Source organism: Eurytemora carolleeae, unplaced genomic scaffold, assembly GCF_000591075.1.
Source record: "Eurytemora carolleeae unplaced genomic scaffold, Eaff_2.0 scaffold108, whole genome shotgun sequence".
Classification (NCBI taxonomy): domain Eukaryota; kingdom Metazoa; phylum Arthropoda; class Copepoda; order Calanoida; family Temoridae; genus Eurytemora; species Eurytemora carolleeae.
In genome coordinates, this window is record NW_019396160.1 from 701,789 (window position 1) to 722,610 (window position 20,822).

Consider the following 20,822-nt stretch of genomic DNA (forward strand, 5'->3'; position numbering starts at 1 on the left):
ATAACTAGCTTGACATTTTTTATTTTAAGAAGTATATTTTTAATAAATATTAGATTATAAATACATTTCTCTTAAGGTTTCTAGATTATAAATACTGTTCTATGGTTCCTATGAGTTGCTGGAGCTGCAGCTGCAGTGTAGGATAATCTAGCAGATAGAGCATCATTATTGGACTCATGCTTCAGTCTGAAATTTGTTTTAATATAAACATTATTTATATTTAGACTGAAAGCCTTTTTAGAGTTTTACTCAAATACACAATCTATTTATTTTTATTAGACAAATTCCAACAACAAGCTGACAAGTGGTCTGTTTATGAAGTTTAAATGCAAGATAATGCATATTTAGGCAAAAACAATCTCAAGCATCAGTATACTATGAATAATATGCTTTTGAACAATCTACAGAACAGAATATTGTTGGAGTACTGGTGACTGGCAATCTAAAACCGTCTAAACACTGTGCCCAGGTTGCTCAGAAGGCCAACCAAGTCTTAGGTCAAATGACAAGAGCCTTCCATTTCAGAGATCGTTTCACCCTCTTTATCAGACTCGAAGTCATCTTGAGTTTGCATCCTGTGTTTGGAATCCATGGACTAAATCAGATTGTGATGTTTTAGAAAGAGTTCAAATGAGAACAGTCTCCTTTTTATCTGGATTGAAGGGATCAACCTATGAAGAGAAACTCAAGGACTCAATGAATTTGACAATGTCGACAAGAATACCTGGTTTAAAGGAATTGAGTTTTTGCCAGAAGCTCAAATTTTCTAATCCCTCTATCTTTGCAACTTGACGGCGTAAACCTTATATATTTAAACTTAGACTATTTAATTTAACAGAACTTAAAGTTCGAAATATCAGAGGTCTACAACATCAGGTTGCAAAGATATAGAGATTATAAAATCAGAGTTAGTGGCAGAAACTCAATTACCTTGTTGGAGAGAGAGAGAGAGCAAGTCACAAGATTAAATCAAGATTGTTTCTCACACAGAGTTATCCACTTATGGAATTCTTAAACCCATGATGTTAAGCATGGAAGAAATCCACTACAGTTTAAACAACTGCATAGATTAGAATCATTAAAAATGGAGGGGCTGCTAATATGAGAAAACCTGAAGCTACATCTGATTAATAGCAGACCACACAAGATGAACCCAAGAATGATATTCTCAACATTGCTAGATGGAAGATGGAGAATTACCTCTCTTGTAAGTATCATGAATCTAAATCATTTTAAACTCATGAGCGATCCCTTCAACATGGGCCGGAGGATCGAAGTACAATATACGATCATATATCCTTTTATATATTTATATATCCTTAATTACAATGGATTTCAAGATGAGTAATAAACAGTTGATTGCACGGTTTAGACGACAGGTTAATTCTAATACAAAGGAATAATTATTATTAGAGTGAGAGTAGAGTTCTACCTTTTCCGTTTACAGTCTCCATAGAATATAACACCAAAGCTTAATATTGCCAATATATTTAAAACAAGAGTCAAAATCCTAAAAAGGAAATTATCAACAGACAACATAATATGCATTAAATGTATCTTGAATTACAGGGCCCCTGTTTTCTTATTTTTTAATTAGTCTATATTTCTATTGAATAGTTTTAAATTTCTGCGATTTCTTGGTTTAGATTAGTGAATTTTTAACAAATTTTCAAAGCAGTATATTTTCTGGTTGATAAAAAACCACCCCCAGGTTTTATGAGTTTCTACAATTTTTAAATAAAAAACTGGAGCCGAAAATGTTTTTTTTACATGCAATATCCGCTGAATTCTTGAAATTGTAAATTCATTTTCAAAAAACAAATATATTTAATATATTTACTGAATAATAAGTACTTACAAAGATGAGAACTGCATCTTATTGAGGTCAATGATCTGTGCATATGTAAATCTTGGTAAAATATGGGATCCTCCGAACACAGTTAATGCGTAGATAACATATGCAGCCTAGAATATACTTGAAATTAGAGAGCTAGATTTTTATGGTAAATCATCTAAACATCTGCATTGAAATGGAACCATTCAATTATTTGATCTAGGTTTTTAACAAAAAATTTAAAATTAAAGGAGCTAATTACTCATATCATACTCTAATTGTGACAGGTTACTTAAATATAAGGATTTAAATATTTGAGGCGGGTAGTAAGTTCCTTTTTTGCTAATTATCTCAACTAATAGGTTTATTTTGACTTCTTAAAAAATGTTTATATAATTAGCATCTTAGGTCAAAACAGCAATATGAAAATCATTTTTATACAGATATCAAGACGTTTTCTATTTATATTATTTTCAATAAATTAAAATCCTGTATGTATAACGTAGACTCTGAATACAAAAAGCATAAATATTAGTAACATTTATTAAATAGTAAGTTATTTTTTTTCAAAAATTTAAAAAGATTTGATCATTTGAAACTTAAGGATAAACTTTTAAAATGTTGAAACATATTAAATAAGTTGAGTAGAATTGAATAAAACTATATATAGTCATTGTACATAGTATCATATACAGTGAGAAAAGGTTTTTGTCGGAATTTATGTTCGGCGTGAAAAAAAACTTTCATTTTGACCCAAAACAAACTGGAAAAAGTAAAAATATCTGGCAAATTTTTTCGCACTTAAAGTTACCCATTTCAATTACATAAAGAGATATTAATACTAGAAATTATATAAACTTTTAAATATATTTCCGGGCATAAATGTTTTAAAGTTTAAAATTATTAAGTAATACAAAATAATATTATGTTATAAAAGTAATTATAGCAGTAACAATTTTCTTTCGCACAGACAGCAACATTATGATGAAATCTTTTATTAGTGAAGTTTGTTTATTTGCAGTAAAATAAAATACTTTCTTTCTAACTTTGTCCATAACCATAATGTTGCACAACATTACACAATATTTTCAAAAATTTATTTAAGCAAATTTAAACTACACCATTTATATTTGTATTAATATCTTTGTGTGTGAATAAATCTTTATAATATAATATAATAATATATATTTAATAGATTTCGACAATAAAATAAAATAATTAAAAGTAAATTGAGAAAATAAGCTTACTACCAATTTGATATGTTTCTTGTTCACAATTGATGCATAAACTTTAAGAAAACATTGTTTAGATATACTTACTGAAACCAAAGATGAAGCCATGACTGGAATGTAAAGCCAGATAATCTTGGACAGTAAACCAGCGATAGAAAGACAACCGATAAAAATTGGAACCACTAAAAAATTATTTTAATTGAATCAATCCGTTTTTTTTATATTGCTTTTTGCTCCCACGTATAAATAAAAACAACAAAATACACCCATTGTATCGGCATATTTTATATCATACTTAGATCTCTACTTCAAAATCAGGAAAAAATGTTGCAATTGTCAACGAATTTATATAGTTTAAATTTAAATAACAAATAAAGAGAAAATACAAAAAATCTGTAATTAACGGGTGAAAATGAGTTTCAAAGTTAAAGTTTAAAAAGTCAAAGTTTAAAATTTCAAAGGTTTCCATTTGATTCCAAAGATACAGAGATAAAAAAGATTTAAACTTTAGGAAGATTTTTTTCAGTTATTTTCCCTACAAAATTAGTCTTTTCTGCAAAAATTTTTATCTCTATAAAAATACCAAAATCCATACTAAATAATTTATCAAAAATTCTTTGTTCAATGTTCATGTCACGTACATCTATTCACATTACATAGCTTCTTGGTTTCTTTCATAGATTAGTTGCATAAGACTATGTCCTTTTTTCTAAGCGTTTTTCAGAGTTTTTAGACTATTTAGTGGCTGCACAAAAATCTGAGAAGTGAAAACTATTTCAAAATGTCTTGCTAGGCAAGATTGTTTTTATTGCGTTTTGCAATATTTTAGTCTGACCAAAGATATTAACCTAAACGATTTTTCAAAACGATTAGAAAAAAAATGAAAAACTCGTTTTTTTCAGGTTAAAGTTTTTTCACCGAAGTATATAGGTTATAATGGCCAATAATGGCATCCTGTCCAGTTATATATCATGAAATTTGATACTATAAATAATTTGATAATTTTTGAGTTATGATAAAACTAGTATAAAATTACCTATAGAAACTATATCGTCCACTAACTTGTCATCATTCATACCACTTGTTGTGAAACTAACTAATGCCACTAGTCTAAAAATCAAATAATTTCAGAATAAGCTATGATTTAGATTGCTCTGAAGACAAGATATTGAAAAGTTATAAAAAATTGTTTATCGCATCAGGAGCACCTTAGGTCCCGGTCGTTTTTACATAAAAAAACTTAAACATTATTTACATATCTTACTATTTTTGCTTACCCTATGATGATATAAGCAATGGCAACAACAAAACCAAAAAATCTACAGGTACAGCACATTTTTCATTCCAGAAAACCCTAAATTGCAGATTTTGTTAATATATTACCCGCATTTTCTAAAAAATATTTTGTGCAAACTTCTTTCTTTGTTGTGGTTAATTTTACATATTAGCGTTTTCATAATTCAAATAATTGTTTTAATGTTATAAGGAGCGTACGTGCGATTTCTCTGCTAAATACAGAGTATAACCCACAAAGGATGAGTATGTAGGGACGACATGAAATTCTTAAAATATGATGATTATACAGTTAATGAAATCAGGTCTTCTGCCTTGAATATGTCGTTAAATAGCTTTATATTTTATGATCTGGAAAAGGAAACAAATGAAGTTTACAGTTGCAGGGAACCATGTTTATTGAATACAAGGAAACAGCTATGGTATACATTTCGTAAAGTCCTCCTCTGAATTCTTATCCTTAGTTGGATAACCCTGTGTGTGCGTAATTTTATCCGGAGGGGGGGGGGCATTCGACTCTCTCCCCCAGGTCCATGAGGGCGTACTGCAGGCTGTACTGTAACCTGTGTTCCCCCTAAACATGCTCTCTTAGCTAGGCCCCCCTGGGTCCAATATGCCTAATCTATTACAAACATACATATGTATTCTTTTCTTATCATTTGACTGTTCATTGATGAAAATTTCTCAAATTCTTTCCATTAAAAGCAGTGGGGAGAGACAATTTACAAGGTTGAGGAAAAGGGAGATGCAGAACTGGGGAAAGGGTGGTGGGCTTGGGAGCAGGGTTAGGGAGCAATGGGGTTGGGTTCGTTAAACACAGGGGGAGCAGGGTTGGATAGTTGATGCGGGGGTGTTAGCGGGTGGTAATTATGGTTGGATGACGAAAAGATATTTTGTAAGTTAAGAAAGGCAGCAGCCTGCCTTAACTTATACAAACTGTTGTTTTACCCTATAGCCATAGAGAATAGAATATATATTAGAGGGGAATTTAAAGAATTTCTCGGTATGAATTTTTTCAGTCCCTTTCAGCCTGAAAGGGAGTTCAAAGTGTACAAATCATGTAAATGTTCACAAATTATATGCAGTGGAGTACATTAATACAGTATGTTCACTGGACTATTCATTTCAATTTCGAATTTTTTAAACTATTAGATAAACTTTATAATAAATTTGGTGAATAAAAAACATTATTTGATTTATAGTTATAACGGAAAATCATCGTTTGTAAAGTGAAAGGCATAGAGTCTATGAGAAATGATCATTGGTCAATAATGAAACCAGCCTATTTCAATTTGGTTTTCTATTAACATTAATTTTAGATTTTCTATAAAATGATATTCCAGGGCCCAAAAGGTTATATAGCATAAATATGTAAAGTACACCTGCAGTATACTTTTTGCAAAAAAAAAACTTTTTTTAATGCATATAGTGGGGTGCAAGACGCGATGTAAAAGGCGGGGCTAAGTGTGAAAAAAATTTAAAACAGCACATTTACACACTATCCAAAGTTCCAAACCTTTTTTATTTAAGATGAAACTTGAATTAGAAATTCAATTAATTTTAATTTGGCCGCAAGATGTCTCTCAATGTACTTAAACTTTTTCCTTTCCAATTATATGCAGCTTTCTTCTATATCTGAGTGTACTGTTCAAATGTAAATAAACCTCTGCAAACATTAATGAGAGAGAAATTATGAATAAAGTTATGCTCTAAAAATAGGCCTTTTCCCACAAATATTACATTAGAGTAGATTTGATTCTTTGAAATTATTGTTTTGATGATGTTCTTGTAAAGTAAGTGTGAAAGGTGTGTAGGGAACTCAAGGTTATTACTTTTGGGCAGTTTGGGGGGAAGTTTTTTTTTGTAGATTTGAATTTTGAATTTCTAATAATTCAAGGTTTATCATAAACTAAACATTTTTTAATGATGATTTTTTCGTAAATTTGTTTTTGTACTTGTGGACCCCCTCGTTACTTGCTCATAGTTCTTACACATCTGATTCTGAATCTGATTCTGATACATATACACCTGTATGTTTTGCAAATGTTCAGTGTTAAATTCAAGTATAATTTATATTTGAATGTATTTGGGGAGGTGTTTGTTATTGGAATAATCATCTAGAAATAATGGTTTGAACTTTCGTTGCATCAGTTTTATTGGTGCTATGGAAACGCCTCAACACGGAAACGTCTCAACGCGGAAATGCCTCAAAAACCGGTTTTGAGGAATTTCCGTTTTTTTTTGGGAAATCCCTCAAAACTGGAAAATGTTGAGGGATTTCCGAATATTTTTGAGGCGTTTCCTAATATTTAAAGTTGAGGTGTTTCCTCTTTTTTTGAGGCGTTTCCGTTTTTTTTTTTGAAGCGTTTCCGTTTTTTGAAAAAACTTTTAAAACTTTATTTTGTTGAGGCGTTTCCTCTTTTTTTTGAGGCGTTTCCTCTTTTTTTTGAGGCGTTTCCGTTTTTTGAAAAAAGTTTTAAAACTTTATTTTGTTGAGGCGTTTCCTCTTTTTTTTGAGGCGTTTCCGTTTTTCAACATGAAATTAATATTAATTTGTTATTATGTCAGGGACGGTTAAGTTAGGGTAAAACAGTTTCTAGGGACGAGCGCTGCGGCTAGGACAGATTTTAAGGCCCAGCGCTACAAATAGGACAGACTTGGGGACCGAGCGCCGCGCCCAGGACAGACAAGGGGGCCAGGCGCTACGCGTCACAGTCGTTACAGTGTTTAACTACGTCCTTGTGTTACATGTAAGAATTATGTACAATTTGTAAGAGGAGGGGGGGGGGTTCCAAGAATTCCTTACTAGGAAATCACCATGTTATGTCATAGTGAATAAACTTATAAACGATTTTTGGACACTTTATCTTTCTCTTTTATAAGTATCAATTCATAATTAATTGATTGAAAAATATTATTTCAGATTTGTTCATTAAAAGATGATACAATAAGATTTTAGTTTATATAAAAATAGAGGAAAATTGAATAAGAAAAAATGGAGGATATATTCCACTGGATCAGGTATAGATTACATAAAATATAATTTGAAAATAACAATAATGATAAAATTAATCGATTATATTCCTCATTTTAAAGTAGTTCTATTAATTTTAGGTTTATACCATTTTACCAAATATTAAAGACTTTAGTTTTTACCTATATAGAAGATCTTTAGGTTTATTTTAAAGTCTGCGGGGTGTAAATTTTTCAATAATTGCACCCCCCTTCACACGAAGCTTTGAGGCAGTGTTTCGGATCCGGATCCGGTCGGATCCGTATCATTTGGTCGGATCCGAATCCGTATCAGGAAACGTTGATATGGATCCGGGTAGCGCCAAAAATTAACCAAAACCATGGAATAAATAAATCAAAATGGTTCGTAAATGTATTATTTACATGACGAAAATTTTTCAAAATTATCTTTAATAATTTAATGTTTACATTTCCAAAAAGTCCATATTTTTTTTGTTACATTTCGGAATATATATTAAGTATAGTTTATAAATTATAACCTTGCATAACATTTAATAGGGAAAATCCGATTCACAGAATCAAAAGTTACCTCGGATCCGGATCCGTATCAGAGTCAGGATCCGGATCCATCATCACGGATGCGGATCCGCGGATCCGGATCCGCATCAAAATGATACGGATCCGAAACACTGCTTTGAGGAATACAGAAAAATGGGATTGAAATTTGCAATTTTATTCTTATTTATTTTGACGGAGACAAAAAGAAATATGCAAGGCAATAAACCATAATGATGAAAAAATAAAATATAAATAAAGGGAAAATGATTGAATGTTTGGGGTGAAAGATATTCGTAAATATTGACCTAATTATTATCTGCATATTTGTGTGATATACAGGGTTACTCACAAAGGATGCGACTTCAAAACGATTAGTTTTTACCAAATTTATTCAGTTTTATTGCTTTCAGGGTTTCCTGTAAGGCTGTAGTTGTAAAATTGTTTCTTTGTTTGCCAGATTATTTAATTAACCTCAGAAAGACTTTTTTTTAAGACAGAAGACTAAATTCAACCTTCATATCGTCACATTAAACGAGCTTTAGGCTGTCATTAAAGTCTCATCCTTTCTGGGTAACCCTGTATAGGAATATCCTGACAATAAACAGAAATTCTCTTACTTATACAGGGTGTCCCAAAAAACATGGGAATTCAGTGACGAATTCGATATCGTCTTTCTTAATAAAACAAGAAAATTACAGTATACAAACAGAGTAAACTTGTCCGTATTCACTGTTCATCTTGCGGAGACATTATAGACACATCTTTGCAGTCGTTTACCCTTTTCATAAAATAAACTCTAGCAGACATAATAATATTATGGCTTTTGAAATTAGGTATTACAATGCTAATTCATAACAAAGACGATATCGAATTCGTCACTGAATTCCCATGTTTTTTGGGACACCCTGTACTAATATTACTTCACAAAAAAATTCCGACCTCTCTTAAGTGAGTTAAGTCTTTGGTTTGTCAAAATTAATTTACAATTTTTTGTTGTTGCAGGGAGGGGAACACGATGCAGGTCCGGATGTGGTTGGATGATACAGAACATGATATGAATCAAGGGTAAGTATTTTAAGATCGTTTATCATAATAATGATAAAAACAATAACTACAGTCAACCACAATTTGAATTAAACAATGATGGTCTGGCATTGCAAATGGATTGTAATTGTAAAGGTATTTGCCCCCCCCCCCCTCAATTCAGATAAAGAGGTCGATTACATTTGATAATATTTACCTTTTTTAATTATATGCAAAAATTTATATACATTTTTTATGATTAAATTATATTTTGTTGAAAATATTACTAATTGATTTTAGTGATGACCATCAGTTCTCACCTCTACACTGGGCGGCTAAAGGAGGACATATTAAAATTGTTGAAATTTTAATAGGTTTGTTATTTTATCAAGAGTTTTATAATCAATTCTTTGTTTCTGATTTATTAATCTCTTCATTTAATTTAAATGTTGTTTTCTTTGTCGCAGTTTTTGTTATAAAAAATGATTTAAAATTCGGTGATGGTGATGGACCAAACCTCTGTAGAGTAAAAAAGTAGATGTTAGCTCCACATTTATTAAAAATATATTTCGGTCTGGGTTGACCCTCGTCAGTTCTAACGATATAATAACCATCAAAATCGGTAAAAAAAAAATTAAAAAAATTTTGTTAAAAATCACAAGAAAATAAATAAACAAAAAAGATTATTCAAAATAAAAATTTGGGCTGTCAAATGGACATAAGGGAAACGAACTCAGATTATGAGATGGAAAAAAAGATAATCTGCAAATATTCACTTTAAATAAAAAATGTTTTAAGACAATTATTATTCCTTGAGATTGTTTCTGTCACAAAGGTTAAAAACAAACTGTTTATATGTATGTGTATAAAGCGGTTGTGGGGGTCGAACTATATAACGAACTTTTCCGTTAATCGGGGGAGAGGATTTTTTGAAGTTTATTTTTCGGTCATGTCTCTACTTCATTTTTTTGACAATTTACTAAACATTCAGATCATTAATCCATTGTAGAATTTCTGGAATATTTTCCAGATGCATTAAGATAAAAATAAAGTTCTTCCATCTGTTCCCAACAGTTTCAAATATTGCCACAAGAATTCCACTTTCGACATTCAACAGTTTCCCTTATAATATAAAGGGACTGTAAGCCTAATTTCAAGTGAGCTTCCATATAAAGATGAGAATCCCCGATTCACAACAAAACCCTTTAAACCTTCGACTGATTTCAGACATTTTCACATATATCTGTTTTCACTTTGTTTGCAAGCTGTTATATGATTTAGAAATATCAATCGTCCCTTTCTAAAAGTAGCAAAAAATAAAAATTTACTTTTGAAACGTAGAACAGTAGATCTGCTTTCGAGTTACTACGCAAGTAACAGATCAGTTGTTAAAGGTCCGCGCACAGTCGCGCTTTAAGGAAATTCAAGTGGGTTTCGATATGTTTTAACAGAAAGTTATTTCTACTCAATTAACAGTAAAAGGTTTCAAGGGTACCGTTGAGAATCGGGAATTGCCTTCTTTACATGCAGGGTCACTTTAAATTATCCTTACAGTCCCTTTTAGCATACTCAGGAAACTTGTTATACTGATGAATAGGGTTAAGGTGGTTTTATTTTTATAATTAAAAATTCAATATTTGACCAATATACAAATACACAGTACACACAGAACAGCGTTAAATTATAATGGCACCGATACAAAGTTGTTTTTTTTTCGCCAGAGACCTTGCTCCCTCCTCCACCCCCCCGCCCCCCCTACTGTCCGCACAAACTTCCTTTTTAAAAAAATTTACATATAATAAAGAGTTTTTAAAAGTGATATATTTAGGCGGTTTTTTTTAACTTTTGTTATGATAGGACGAGGTGCACGTGTGAATACAACGAATATGGGAGATGATACACCTTTACATCTAGCTGCAGCTCATGGCCATATGGAAGTCGTGCAAATTGTAAGTTCTTTAACAGTTTTTATATATTTGGCTTATTTGTTTGTCATGGGTATCCTGATGGTTTGTATCCAATAAACGTTAAAAGTAACTCCAGTGGTTAGGATCCATTTAATTTTGATGCGGATCCGGATCCTGGATCCGCACTGGAAAAAAATGGATCCGGATCCGGATCTAGGTCATTTCTATAAGATTTACTGAATCTTTTTAACAAAAAATAATTTTCAAATTTTTTGTTTTATTTTTTTCGCATATTTTTATCTTTAAACTTGATGAACCATTCAGAAATAAGGAAATTTTTATAATCTCTCTTTTTTTCAAAAGTTCAGATTCTAGTTTTAGGAGTAAAAAACGTTTTTTTTTTGCAGTTTTTGGTTGATATTTTACCCCTTGGATCCGGATCCTAAGCAACGGTTTAACTGGTTGGGCCCAACATTTTTGTGATATCTCACATGAACGACATGAACCCATAGGTCGGCCGAAATGGAAAATTTTGCTTAAAAAAGAATGTTGTTTTAAATTTCTGGAATTCCACCAGAAAAATGTGCAAAAAGTTTAATTTTACGACATGTAAAAAGGAAAAGAATTAGCTTGAACATCAACAATCAACACTCATCAGTTTAAATTGATAGAAAATTAAAACTAGATATTTCGAAACTCTGAAACTAGTAGACATAAAAATATGATCTTATCTCATAACCCTCGAACCTGGCGACGGTCTGGGGGTCCATGTCGGTGATCTTTACAGATCCCTTTCTTAATATTTAATACTTAAAATCTGTTTCTATATATTTGTAGTTGTTGAGGAATAAAGCCGACGTAAATTTTGTGAACGAGCACGGGAATAGTCCCTTACATTACGCCTGCTTCTGGGGGTATACGGAGATAGCAGAGGAACTAGTAGAGTGGGGAGCTACGGTAATATACTTCCACTTGTACTTGTAAAAATTAATCCGAATCCTACCCAGATCTGAACAATTCTTTATGATTACTGATGTTTTTGTTACAAAAGAAAAATTTACAAAATTACGTCTTCTTTTTCATTTTAACTTGCCGGACTATCAGAGAAAAATAAGTATTAAATTTGTAGTTTGAGAGCAAAAAGTTATTTCATCAGATGGTCAATATTTTCCACTTGGATCTACAGCTCAGATACAGAATATTTTCCACTTGGATCTACAGCTCAGATACAGAATATTTTCCACTTGGATCTACAGCTCAGATACAGAATATTTTCCACTTGGATCTACAGCTCAGATACAGAATATTTTCCACTTGGATCTACAGCTCAGATACAGAATATTTTCCACTTGGATCTACAGCTCAGATACAGAATAGTTTCCACTTGGATCTACGGCTCAGATACAGAAAGACAAAATGTTGACCCGGCCCGTGGTCTTTACCATAAGCGGTAGACTAGTTGTTTTCTGTTGATAACTCTTTTTAATGATAATGATAATTATAACTAGTCAACAACCGTTTCAAGAATTTTCCATTGAATATCAGATGATACAGGGTCACCCACAAAGGATTTGACATCCATGACGACCTAAAAATCTTTGATTTAAAATTTTAAAGTTGGATTTTGTCTATTCATGGCGAACTAAATAATAACCAGAACTCTCGCATTTTTTTGTTAGCATTAAAATTGGTCTTAAGGGACAAATTTAAATAAAATACAATTTGTTATGTACTCAATATACAGTACAACTACTTTAGGTGACAGTACAGAACAAGTACGGAGAAACCCCTCTAGATAAATGTTCAAACCATATTGCACAGATTATACATGGTCAGTTCTTATTCTTTAAATCAAATAATTTCAAAATTACTGTAATAACTTATTTATGTGTTTCTTTCGACGTTTTGTAATTGGTTGTTCCACAACCCTCGACTTTTAGCTTAGATTTTTTACCACTTTTTTGCCACTTATGCACACATCTTTTTTACTAGTTTTATACTTTTTCTATACAGTTTTTATCAAATACTTCTTAGAAGATTTGTTTTCTATGAAAGGGTATACATTTTTATCTGAAAAAAGTCTTAAAGAAATAAAATCAAGAACGAATTGTTTTCTGATAAATTTAACTAGTCAGTTAGTTATTCTTGGACCAGATTTCATATTTAGTGAGAAATAATTTAACTGCGTAGACATGGTTTAGCCACTTGTCTTAGCTTGAACGCCGGCATGCAAGAGAAGAAGTTCAACTTCATAAAGCTGGTCTCTGCTTAAATATTTGATTAGTTTTTTTATAAGTTATTAACTTATTAATTAAATATTTTTTTTTTCATGATACAAAATCGGTCGATTAATTGCATGGTTGTTATTTTTTATTCAAAATTTGGTGATGGTGATGGACCAAACCTTTGTCGAGTAAAAAAAGTAGATGTTAGTCCCACATTTTATAAAAAATATATTTCGGTCTGGGTTGACCCGCGTCAGTTCTTGAGATTGTTTCTGTCATGAAGATTATAATCAAACTGTTATTTTTAGTTAAATAAATGATTGTTGAGTCAAAAGTTAGCTTGTTTTTAAGTAAATTAGTTTAGACGTAATAGTTTTATTTATTGGTGTTAAACTGATTTTTAACTTACATTTTTATTATTTAGTCAACTAGTAAATTTATTTATTGTTAGATTTGTTGATTTATTGATTGATACGTTTATTAATTTGAATTTTTTTCTTTAGGTAAAGCTGCGCAACTTGGCCAGGATATGAAAACCAAGGAGTTTAAGGTAACCAAACCAAACCAAGGAGTTTAAGGTAACCAAACCAAACCAAGGAGTTTAAGGTGACCAAACCAAACTCAAAAATATCTTACAGGGTGTCCCGCATCATATTGGATCCTTTATAGTTTTTAATAGCGATTTTCCAGACTAATCAGATTTATAACTAATTTTAAAAAATTGTATTAGGTTAATAACAAGATTTACATGCAGAGATTATTAGGTTTTTTTTAGCGTTTTGTGTGTATTTTGGCCTTGAAGATAATCCAATATAGTAAAAAAAATAGTAAATTTTATATTGAGTAGATGTAAGGTGAGGGGGTATGGTTTGCGTAGATTTCATCGTGACGTATCAGTACTCACAAGATATCAGAGATCTTTAAAAAGCATTTTTCCAACCCCAATTCACCTGAACTAAAGGTACTTTAGTACACTGTACGCACAAAACTACACCAGACTACAAACTAGTCTTTCAAAGACTATACGTGTACTATACCAGACTAGAGATGAACCGAAACTCAATGTAAACTTTTCAGACATTTTAAACTACATGGATCTAGACATTTAAACTATAAAACTAGACCCTTATACACTGAATATCATACCAGACCTATTTATTATAAGATATAACTAGACCATGAGAGACCAGAGACCAGACTTGAATATACTTTCTTTAATGCAGGATCAGAGTTGGTTGGGATTAAAGACAAGGAGTAGGGACGCTACACTCTCCAGACACAAGGAAAATCATAAATTAGATTTTTCATTTTTCACTATAAAGAAATAAAATCTTGATGTTCAAAGTATACGCATCCTCTTTTTACGGCGCGCTGTGTCTGTGTTGAGCTCATTATTAAATATAATGGAATAGTTGATTGATTTTTAATCCAGGGAATAAACATAAATGAGCTCTACTTACACACCAAGATTTCAACAACGTAAGTATCATCCGTTTAAAAACAATTGATTAGAAGCTTTATGAAAATAATTATTTTGTAGATATTTTTGAGATTTGATTTTTTGGGGGTTTTGGTTTTAAACTTCCCTTTAAGTGTTCATTAGTTAACCTAAGAAATTAGTTAGTTTTTAATCCCGTTTTTATATGCAGACCGAGCGGAGAGACCTGGCGAGGCAAATGGCAAGGAAATGAGATTGCGGCAAAGATCCTGGCGCTGCGCGAGTGTACACCTCGAATCTCCAGAGATTTCAATGAAGAATATCCAAAACTCAGGTTAAAAAATCTTATAAAAAAGTATTGTATCGGTTATTCAATGCTTTTTGAAAAGCCAGATTCATGTAGTATTTTTGATTAAAACGTTTTTTAAAATGTTTAGAATATTCTCGCACCCGAACGTTCTGCCTGTTATTGGTTGTTGTAACTCCCCTCCTAACCTGGTTGTAATCAGTCAGTACATGCCGGTCGGTAGCTTGTACCATGTACTTCATGAAGGAACAGGGTAGGTTATTCTAGTTACTATATGTCTGTATGTATATTTGTCTAGGTTCTAGTCTATTTCTTTAGGTAGTTGTGTAATAAATCTAGGTCCCGAGATTACTCTAATCAAAGTCTAATTCTAGTCTCACTGACTCTATCTCTAGCCAAAACTCAAGGCTCTCAAACTCAAGCCAAAACTCTAGGCTATGTATTCGTCCGTATTTCACAAAGGTTAATCTATTACTAATTTATTTTATATACAGGTAAAATCAAAACTGACCGTAATGGACAGTCAGGGTCAACATTTAAATAGATAAGATATATTACTAACATAGATAATAAGGATCGTGATAACATAACAACAGAAAATACTACAGTTGTATATTTGTTTTGGTCACTGTCTTTATGTCTATGTTACTGTCTTTTTTTCTAGGTTATTGTATATTTGTCTAGGTTACTGCCTGTATGTCTACCTTACTGTCTGTTTGTTAAGGTATTTGTATATTTGTCTAGGTTACTGTCTGTTTTTCTAGGTTACTGTCTGTATGTCTATGTTACTGTCTGTTTGTCTAAGTTACTGTCTGTTTTTCTAGGTTACTGTCTGTTTGTCTAGGTTACTTTATGTTTGTATAGGTTACTGTCTGTATGTCTATGTTATTGTCTGTTTTTCTAGGTTACTGACTGTATGTCTATGTCACTGTATGTTTGTCTAGGTTACAGTCTGTATGTATATGTTACTTGTCTGTTTGACCAGGTTACTTTCTGTTTTTTAAGGTTATTGCATATTTGTCTAGGTTACTGTCTGTATGTCTAGGTTACTTGTCTGTTTGACTAGGTTACTGTCTGTATGTCTATGTTACCTACTGTATGTCTAGGATATTGTATATTTGTCTATGTTACCTAATGTATGTCTACTGTCTAGGTTATTGTATATTTGTCGTATGTTACCTACTGTATGTCTAGGTTATTGTATATTTGTCTATGTTACCTAATGTATGTCTAGGTTATTGTATATTTGTTTATGTTACCTAATGTATGTCTACTGTCTAGGTTATTGTATATTTGTCTATGTTACCTACTGTATGTCTAGGTTATTGTATATTTGTCTTAATAGTAAATACTGCAATGATCCGACCTAAGATTCTGGCAACCTTCATTTAGTTAAACGAGGGAGAAAGGAGGGGGGAGGGGAGGAGGGGAGAAGGGCCGGGTTAATGGGACATAAAAAGGGACTAGGGAGTCGAAGGGAAGGAAGTTTAAGGAGAAGCAAGGGGGGGGTCAAGTACAGAATAGGGAATGTTTTTGGTTTGTGTTTGACATTTAAAGTTTTTAAAACTTAGGGTTCATTCTAGGGGTGGGGATTGATAAATCGACGAGAATTTGTATTGAATGGATGCCAAGGCTTAAGGACTGTAGATTCAATATTCTGAAGGTTGGACAGGAGAGGATATTATTTTTATGCTTTTCCTTCTTGTAACGGTTTTTTAACCAAATCTTTCCTTCCTGGTATGGATTTTGTATCTTGGATTGACCTGGATTTGTGGAATCAATTGGTGCATTAGAATAAGCTCCAGTTTCTAAATAAATTGTTAAAAAATGTTTAACATTAATAAATTCTTGTATTTTAGATTAGTTGTGGATACTGTTCGTGCTCTTCAGTTCTCCATTGATATTGCTAAGGAAACACAGATCTCACATTCTCTTTTCTTCCTTTTTTGTTTAAATTCATGATTATTATAAAATAAGTTGTACCTTGTATTTGATTTTTTTTCTTGACACCCTGTTAATGTCGTTTTTCTGTAGGTCACTTAAAGTTTTTAGTGTTTTTTTATTTGGTTTTGAAAATTAGTTATAAACTTGTATTTAATTGCAAAAAAAAAACTTTTTTAAAACTATGATATTTGATTTCTGTTCCTGATCTAGGGAATGGCGTTCCTCCACAGCCTGGAGCGCCAGCTGCCCCGTCTTTATCTTAGCAGCAAACATATCATGGTAAGGAATATACCCTAAAAACAACTTATGTCCCGCCTTAAATGAATAACTTTTTGTTGCCTATGTGCTCAATGTCCCGGAAAGGTGCCTGATGAATTTTCCCAAATTGTTCCGTTTTCGGAGTTTTAATTCTAAAGACACTATGGGCTTCAGAAGTTATTATTCAAAACAAAAATAATGCCAATTTTTATTAAATATTCTGAATTTTCGGGAAATTCACAAAAAAAATAATTTTTTAACACCTTTAAAATAATCATAACCTAGAATAATACCATTAAATTCAAGAATTACCCCTGATTTCGAAAAATGGGTAAAATTAAGAAAGGTACGAGAAATTGGGAGCAAAACCTTCTCCTTGTTCCTCTCCTATCCTTCTTGGCAAATTATCATTTCCCCCTTAATGATTTTTTTCTTCCAAGTAGTTTAATGGGTTTGCGTGGACCGCAAAAATTTGTATAAGTTTTTTTCACTGTATTGGGCAAAATAATTTTTTTAGTTGACAATTTTGAAAAGTACATACCCCTGACCCTTTTTATACTCCCTCCTCCCCCCTTATGCAGTAAAAAATAAACTGCAGAGTTTTTGATAAAGTAAATCCAATTTTTATCATTGCGGCATTTTGCACTATCTTTCAGGGGATTATATTTCATTTTATTTGTTAGAAATATCATTTTCATTTTTTAACGTCTGAAATATTGTGTAGCAAAAATTATTTTGTTTTGCATTTTTCAGTTAAAGCGCAACCTTTTGCATTTATCGGATATATATCAGGATACATCAGGATATCCTTGTAAACCCTTCAATCAATTGATGGGATCAAAATGTATATAACAATTTATATTTTGATGTTGTCGCAAATCAAAATTTAAATCAAACAGTTCTGAAATTTTATTTTTTTTAATTAATGTCTGTTTAGATTGATTGTGTGTCTGATGATGAACTAGTTGCAAGAATAAATATGGGAGATTCCAAGTTTAGTTTCCAGGAGAAGGGGAAGGTTTATCATCCTGCTTGGATAGCTCCTGAGGTAGGTGTAAATAGTATAACACTGGTTCCAGGAGAAGGTTTATCATCCTGCCTGGATAGCTCCTGAGGTAGGTGTAAACAGTATAACACTGGTTCCAGGAGAAGGTTTATCATCCTGCCTGGATAGCTCCTGAGGTAGGTGTAAACAGTATAACACTGGTTCCAGGAGAAGGTTTATCCCACTACTTGGATAGTTCCTGATTTAGGTGTAAACAGTAAAACACTGGTTCCAGAAGAAGGTTTATCCTTCTACCTGGATAGCTCCTGAGGTAGGTGTAAACAGTAAAACACTGGTTCCAGACGAAGGTTTATCCTACTACCTGGATAGCTCCTGAGGTAGGTGTAAACAGTATAACACTGGTTCCAGGAGAAGGTTTATCATCCTGCCTGGATAGTTCCTGAGGTAGGTGTAAACAGTATAACACTGTTTCCAGGAGATAGTTTATCCTACTACCTGGATAGCTCCTGAGGTAGGTGTAAACATTATAACACTGGTTCCAGGAGAGGGTTTATCCTACGACCCGGATAGCTCCTGAGGTAGGTGGTGTATAGTAATGGGTCCAGGAGAAGGTTTATCCTACTACCTGGATAGTTCCCGAGGTAGGTGTGTGGGTCTCGGAGAAGGTATATATACTACCTGGATAGCTCTTTGAGGTAGTATATAAAACTATGTCCAGAAGAAGGTTTATCCTAATCCAAAATTCGTTTAAGAAAATTTTGATAAAGATGTTTGTAAACCATTAAGGTCTATTTAAATCCAGGAACCCGGAAACATAAAACTGTAAAGTGTTTATCTAGCGGATCTCAACATCCTATCTGTGAAAAATATTATTATAGAATTGATACTTTTACAAATATAAATAATACTGCAGGCCCTGGTAAAGCATCCTAATGAACTGAACTCACGAGCTGCGGATATGTGGAGTTATGCAGTCCTGCTCTGGGAGCTGGCTACTAGGGAGATACCATTCGGAGATATCCATCCTATGGAGCTAGGGATGAAGGTAAAAAGAGAGCTAGAAGATCGATCTTTTGAGCATTAAAAAGATCGTACGATCTTAATGTCATAACTATTAGAGAAAGTCTCGTCTTTTTAAAGTATGGACGACTGTTCGATCTTTCGAATATCAGGAAGATATTCGATCTTTTAATTATTAAGATAGTTTGATCATTCAAACATCAGGAAGATAATTCGATCTTTCGAATATCTTGAAAGATAGCATTAAGATAGTTAGATTTTTCAAATGTCATGATTAGCGTTTTGATCTCTCAAATTTCAGGAAGAAAGTTGGATCTTTTGAATATCTGAAAAGATACCTTAAAGATAGTTAATATTTTCGAATGTGGTTAAAATGGTTCGATCTGTCAGATGTCGGGGAAAAAGATCTTTCTTACTGCGTATCAGCGGAACAAATGTTTTCTTCGACAAAAAAATATAATTGTTTCAAACAACGAGCAGAAAGATATTTACTTCATTTAAAGACGGATGACAATTTAAAATATGAAACTTGTAATTCCTTTAATTCTTTAATCCTATCAAAAGTTTCTTGCTTTTTGTTATTCAAATTTAACCGTTCCATGAAACCCGTTTTCTTGCAGGTTTTCACAATACCATAGATGCTTTTATATCTAATTAAATTCAAAATTTAATTAAATTTATTGAACTATCAATCAAAAATATTTAAATGATAATATTTAGATTAAAAAGTAAAATTTTGTAGATTGCAACAGAAGGATTAAGACTTGATGTGTCTCCAGGAATATCTCCTCACATGGCAAAATTGATCAGGTTTCCATAAACTCTTAACTCTAAAACCTAATGGAGATAAAATAAAATTCAAATCCACCAGAAATGTGGGAAATTATTTTTGAAACATTGGGGAACAAATGAAACTTAAACTTGCGTGTTTTTTTCACACCCACTTAAAAAAAAATATTTTATCCATTGACCCACATTTTTCTCAAGAATTAAAAATGTTTACAGACCTAATACTGCGATTTTTTAACTTTATTTAATCCTAGGATCTGTATGAACGAGGAGCCTGGTAAACGACCAAGTTTTGATATGATTATACCGATCCTGGAGAAAATGAAGAAATAGTTTCTTATATACACCAACACTGAAGCTCTATCTCAGTTATAAACCCAACCCTGGAGCTCTAACCTGGAGCAATAACGACATCAACCTAACACAAATGGGTTATTAAAAAATCTGGTTTAAAAAATATTACCAACCTATTAAAATTGATTGAATGTTTCTAGTCCATTCTTTACCCTTCATTCACTGAATAAGTAAAACAATAACAAGTTGACAAATCACTAGTTTCTTCCCAGCTTACTGCTTTGCACTGATAGTTAGTAGTTGAGTGTTTTCAGTTTTCAAACTACAAATGTTAAATTATGAATTTAGAGAAAAGACGACTTTTAGAAATCCTCCCATTATTCCCATGTACATGCCGCGGATTTACAAAATGAAACCAACAATAGAAAAGAGGGTCCAACCAATGCTTTCATCAGTATTTTTCCAAATATGTTATGTCTGTCAATGTTCAATGTTAATTATGTTTAATTGTTAATAATATAAAGATATAATCTGTTAATAACAAAACTTAAAGGGAGTAACATAAAGTGCCTAATTACCAGTAATTAACCTCGAGTAGTTAATAATGTCCGTTAATTTATTTCAGTGTTAACTAATACACAATCGTATTTTACAATGGTGCTATTTGATGTAAAATATAAATTTAATAATATTTTATTTACTATTTACTGTATCAAACTTC

At 32.1% G+C, this 20,822-nt stretch overlaps 2 protein-coding genes across 3 annotated transcripts; one reads left to right on the plus strand and one right to left on the minus strand.

The window, feature by feature from the left end:
• Positions 1–5: 5 nt before the first annotated feature.
• Positions 6–4,455, minus strand: LOC111696779 (uncharacterized). 2 transcript variants are annotated; one of them, XM_023466504.1, is made up of 7 exons: positions 4,344–4,455; positions 4,103–4,176; positions 3,154–3,248; positions 1,859–1,965; positions 1,433–1,510; positions 1,112–1,222; positions 6–186 (listed from the first exon to the last, which is right to left on the minus strand). In XM_023466504.1, exons 1-7 carry the CDS (start codon positions 4,400–4,402, stop codon positions 81–83), a joined length of 630 nt encoding a protein of 209 aa, XP_023322272.1. In that variant the 5' UTR covers positions 4,403–4,455; the 3' UTR covers positions 6–80. The 2 variants fall into 2 exon arrangements, with proteins under 2 accessions (XP_023322272.1, XP_023322273.1); XM_023466505.1 differs by lacking the exon at positions 1,112–1,222.
• Positions 4,456–7,286: 2,831 nt separating this feature from the next.
• On the plus strand, positions 7,287–20,792 carry LOC111696799 (integrin-linked protein kinase homolog pat-4). Its single transcript, XM_023466534.1, has 17 exons — positions 7,287–7,380; positions 8,893–8,955; positions 9,214–9,287; positions 10,771–10,862; positions 11,658–11,777; positions 12,579–12,651; positions 13,549–13,595; positions 14,269–14,328; positions 14,478–14,524; positions 14,695–14,817; positions 14,921–15,043; positions 16,650–16,701; positions 16,945–17,013; positions 17,930–18,040; positions 18,912–19,043; positions 19,761–19,828; positions 20,062–20,792. Exons 1-17 carry the CDS (start codon positions 7,355–7,357, stop codon positions 20,138–20,140), a joined length of 1,359 nt encoding a protein of 452 aa, XP_023322302.1. The 5' UTR covers positions 7,287–7,354; the 3' UTR covers positions 20,141–20,792.
• The last annotated feature ends 30 nt before the right edge of the window (positions 20,793–20,822 follow it).

Bases quoted from the DNA above. Each gene is read 5' to 3' on its own strand.
- LOC111696779 (XM_023466504.1), bottom strand. From the start codon at position 4,402: ATGTGCTGTACCTGTAGATTTTTTGGTTTTGTTGTTGCCATTGCTTAT. The intron at 4,177-4,343 runs GTAAGCAAAAAT...TTTGATTTTTAG, and splicing joins ATTGCTTATATCATCATAGG to ACTAGTGGCATTAGTTAGTT. The intron at 187-1,111 runs GTTTTCTCATAT...AACAAATTTCAG, and splicing joins TTAATCAGATGTAGCTTCAG to ACTGAAGCATGAGTCCAATA.
- LOC111696799 (XM_023466534.1), top strand. From the start codon at position 7,355: ATGGAGGATATATTCCACTGGATCAG. The intron at 14,818-14,920 runs GTTAAAAAATCT...TAAAATGTTTAG, and splicing joins GAAGAATATCCAAAACTCAG to AATATTCTCGCACCCGAACG. The intron at 17,014-17,929 runs GTAAGGAATATA...ATGTCTGTTTAG, and splicing joins TTAGCAGCAAACATATCATG to ATTGATTGTGTGTCTGATGA.